General features: G+C 40.0%; 1 protein-coding gene across 2 annotated transcripts in view; it reads right to left on the reverse strand.

Moving 5' to 3' along the window:
* Window positions 1-3,623, reverse strand: part of mffa (mitochondrial fission factor a) — a 5,193-nt gene extending 1,570 nt beyond the window's left edge. The window contains exons 1-7 of one of the 2 annotated variants that reach the window (XM_037678041.1): window positions 3,445-3,623; window positions 2,703-2,920; window positions 2,299-2,465; window positions 2,097-2,185; window positions 1,470-1,619; window positions 436-492; window positions 156-240 (exon numbers count right to left, since the gene is read on the reverse strand). In XM_037678041.1, the coding sequence (XP_037533969.1) occupies window positions 156-240; window positions 436-492; window positions 1,470-1,619; window positions 2,097-2,185; window positions 2,299-2,465; window positions 2,703-2,916 (762 nt within the window). In that variant the 5' untranslated portion in view covers window positions 2,917-2,920; window positions 3,445-3,623. The remainder of the gene's footprint in view (window positions 1-155; window positions 241-435; window positions 493-1,469; window positions 1,620-2,096; window positions 2,186-2,298; window positions 2,466-2,702; window positions 2,921-3,444) is intronic. The other variant, XM_037678042.1, reaches the window with a different exon arrangement.
* Between the last annotated feature and the right edge of the window lie 372 nt (window positions 3,624-3,995).

The raw sequence follows: 3,995 nt of genomic DNA on the forward strand, positions 1-3,995 counted from the left end.
ATATAAACAGCACCTTTTATATCGGTGAGTTATTTTGATGGAATGGCCGATATTTAACTTTATCGCCAATATCGGTCGATACCAATACCATGTCGATAATATTGTGCATCCCTAATAATATTAATAATATGATAAAGCATTTGTTGAGAACTAACCTGGCGTCTGAGTGTTGTTGCGTCAACTACCGTCAGGTCGTCTGCCGTCCCTTCCAGAGTAGGCTCATATGTCGAGAACGTGAGTCTTAAAAAGAGACCAGAAGCTTTTTTCAAAATGATGCAGTTCAACACTAAAACACTGACACGTAAATTAACAACGACATCAACGTTACTGAGAACTTGCACAACATTACATGAACTTGTTCAGAATAAAACAGATGAGGCAGGAAAGGATGAAGACAAAGGAGGAAGAGGAGAACAAGGAGCCAGGTCAAGTTACCTGGAATTGGGCAGGGGGTTGGAGCTCAACACTGCCCCCCCTCGCAGAGATGGTTTGCTGAAGAAGTGTGGAAAAACAGAATTGGGAGAAGGCAAACAGAGATCTAAAGAAACATTTGAGTTGCATGCATGTGCACACACACACAAAAACTTGCATGTTCCTTCCATTGCTACAGGTTTAAACATAATGAGGTCAGTATTTCACACAGGAGCTCATTTCACACAAAGTCTTTTGTCACAGCTTTCATCTCATGTCAACAGGTGTTTCTGATGGGTTGCAAAACCCCGAGGAGAGGGGAGGACAGCCTAGATTATAGCCTTATAATCTAGCTGTTTTTGCTACTATTCCTCTTGATTGTCCTTTTGGTTGTTAGTTTGTTTTGATTTGTTAAAAAAAAAAAAAAGAGAAGCTTAAATTTTGTATGCCTCTTTTATGACTGTCTATTGTTGTTGTTGTTATTTACTGATGTCATCACTCTTTGTTGAAATCAGGTCTCTCTTGTAAACGAGTCCTCGAGGCTCAATGGGATTAACCTCTCTAAATAAAGGTTGAACGAAAAAAAAAATGTTTAGGGAAGCACTTTGAGAACCACTTTGCTAATATTGAAGTGGGTGTACACACACAAATGTAGCTGTGGTTTTCAGTAGACTCCTGGGAGTTAAGAAACTCCAGGGAGGAAACGTGCACTGATTCACTCCATGGGGCACTTCACTTGCGTCAGCGCCACACTGTTTTTGCCCTATCCTAATGGCAAAACCAGATTTCTCTGTAAACTCTTGTTCAAAAGTGAAAGTGAAAGTTTGGTTTCAAGATCAAGCCAAACAAGTTGGTCAGCTTTCATCTTGGATAAAAAAAAGGTAAATTAAAACTTGTCATTGGTACTACTAGGTGTTAAAATTAGGTAATCTGGTGAGGAACAACAGAAATGTACACAAATCTAATACAAATATTTCATGAGGTTTGTATTTGGTTTGCTGATAAAACTTATAGCTAGTAAGAAAATGGGTGCAATAAAAGACCAGATGATTGGTCACCTGCGTGGGTTCTCATCCAAGACCTCCAGGACCTGTCGGTAGGCCCGACGTGTTGTGGACTGGATGAAAGATAGAACACCTGAGATTTGCTCTTCAGCCACGGTGAGAGGGGGGCATGGCTGGACAGTGGCTGGGGGATGTGAAGCTGCACTGCTCAGTGCCCATCATTAAAGTAATTCAGAGGGGGGGGGGGGGGGGGGAGGGGGGCAGAAGGAAAAGAAGAAAAAAGGAAAAGGAATAAGGAAAGGACACAAGCCCTCATCTCTGCTGACTTTCAAAACATAAGCTAAAAGCTTAAGAGGAAACCTGCCACCCACAAGCAGCCCTTCAGCTAAAAAGCACAGCAAAAATAAACAAAACAAACGTAATCATAATTTTATAACCGTTAAAACAACCCTGGGAAAGCACATGCAGTTTAACCTCAATGTTATAGGATGTTTAAAAATACACCGATGATAAATGTAGACCAGAAACAAGCACAGCTGAGCGCTGCCAATCAGCTGCACAATGAACCAAAGACATGAAGCAGAAAGAAAAACGCAGCGTGCCAAAACATGTCAACAACACGGGAGCGACAACAGAGCTGGTACTCTGATTATAAGGACTTGTGAGGACAAAAAAACTCACGCAGAATCATTGTGAACTATTGGGTTATGACGGACAGCTGCATTCTCACTGGCCGAGCGTTCCCGCCGCAAACGCCCATGTGGTCGCATCTGTTGAAAAACAAAAAACAACCAGTTTACTCTGGTGTGACTTCCTGTTCAAAGTAACAGGTGCACTTCATGGGTCTTTGTGAAAAACAATTTATTGATTTACTGCTCACTACCTCCTCGCTGTCTGGAGCTGCCCGCTGCTCCTCCTCCAAGAAGTCTAGGGGCCGCTCGTTGAGAGTAAGGACTCTTGGAGGCGTTTTAAGTGACAAGGTTGCAAGAGGTGTTGATTGGATAAGGTCCAAGTCTCTGGGTCTGGAGAACTGGGTTTCAGCAGAATCTCCTGACAAATGGAGGAGTTATAGTTCAATAAGAACACAGTAGAAACTCACAGAATGACGTCAATGATATTGTTTTCTTTCTTGTACAGTGGACAAATACATTTTCACATTTTAGTAGTTGAGAAGACATTAAAAGGGCTGCAAGGGAAGAATGAACAAATAACAAATATAAGCATGTTTATTACCAAATAACAGAAAAATGTTACCGTTATATTAAAATTATTTTGCAGCAGACTAACCTGCAATAATAATTCTCTCAGGCACTTGCATGACAACACTGGGGTGAGCCTCCTGCACTACAGCGCAGGGCTCATTGTGGGGTTGAGGAGCCACTTTAAGCATCTGTGGGATGCGCATCTTCTGGCTGATCCCCTCGGTGTACTCCAGCTCATACTGGATGCGGTTCATCTCTGCCATCTCCACTGTTGGGGAGGGAAATGCTGCTCCGCTCATTTGGCTGTATGGGATGACGAAAGCAAAACGGGATGTTAGCTACAAAAAGTCCCACATAAAAAGAGTCATTTGTTAAAAAAAATGCTTTTAATTTTAGCTTTATTGATCATGATTCAGACTGCTGGCACCTAAGTTAAAGCATCATAAAAACCACAAAACAAGAACCTCTTCAGGGAGTTTGTGATAAGGGGAGTATGACAAAGTTCAGATGGAAACAGCATCCTCGTGACACCATCATATGAAACGCCCTGGGTTTATTGAGCATGGATTTTGTTGTTCATCATATGAAACGCTCTAGAACTGACCACACATGAAGCAACAATATTGATCTCATCAGAAACTGCATTAATCTGAGTGCTCACTACGCTAACCTGAAAAAATCTAAGTAAACTGAACATATATATATTATCAAACAGAAACAAGCGGCCAACGATAGTCATGATATGTGCAGCAGTTTAACAAATGAACAACAATGACAAACGACTTAGCATTGTCGTCTTTAGGCTAGTAGTTAGCACAGTTTCTTACCGCCTGGATAAAAATTCACGCAGCGGCTTCTAAAATATATATTTATTATAATATGAACGGCATCAAAGTTCGGCGAAGCGCTAAGTAAAATTGAAGTATCCGGAGAAAAATTAATTGTCATACACTATGCAAGAGTAACCTCCTCTTGTTTCTTTCCGACTGTACTTTATACAGGAAGTGTCGTCATTTACCGGAAGTTACGTTCAAGAAAATTGGCACTCAAATTAAAAGCATAACCGGAAGAAAATTGAAGGTAAAAAGTTTAATTTTATTTCTATTTTGCAGCCATTTAGAAAAAAAATATACTCACTAAAGTTTAGTGACAACTGTACTAAAAACTATATTTTTATGCCAAGAATACTCCCGTTTTTTTGGATTTATTTTTAAATAAAAAATGATTGAAATTTGAATTAACACACACGGTAAGAAAAATCTGCATTGACAATTGTTTATTAGACATTTCTGACTGTTTTTAGGTGGGATTTTTTTTTTTTATGGAAATAAATGATTGTAAATGAGACATTAGCCAAATCGACACTGGTTTGTAAATG

Source organism: Nematolebias whitei, chromosome 6 (genome assembly GCF_014905685.2).
Source record: "Nematolebias whitei isolate Nwh7 chromosome 6, NemWhi1, whole genome shotgun sequence".
Lineage (NCBI taxonomy): Eukaryota > Metazoa > Chordata > Actinopteri > Cyprinodontiformes > Rivulidae > Nematolebias > Nematolebias whitei.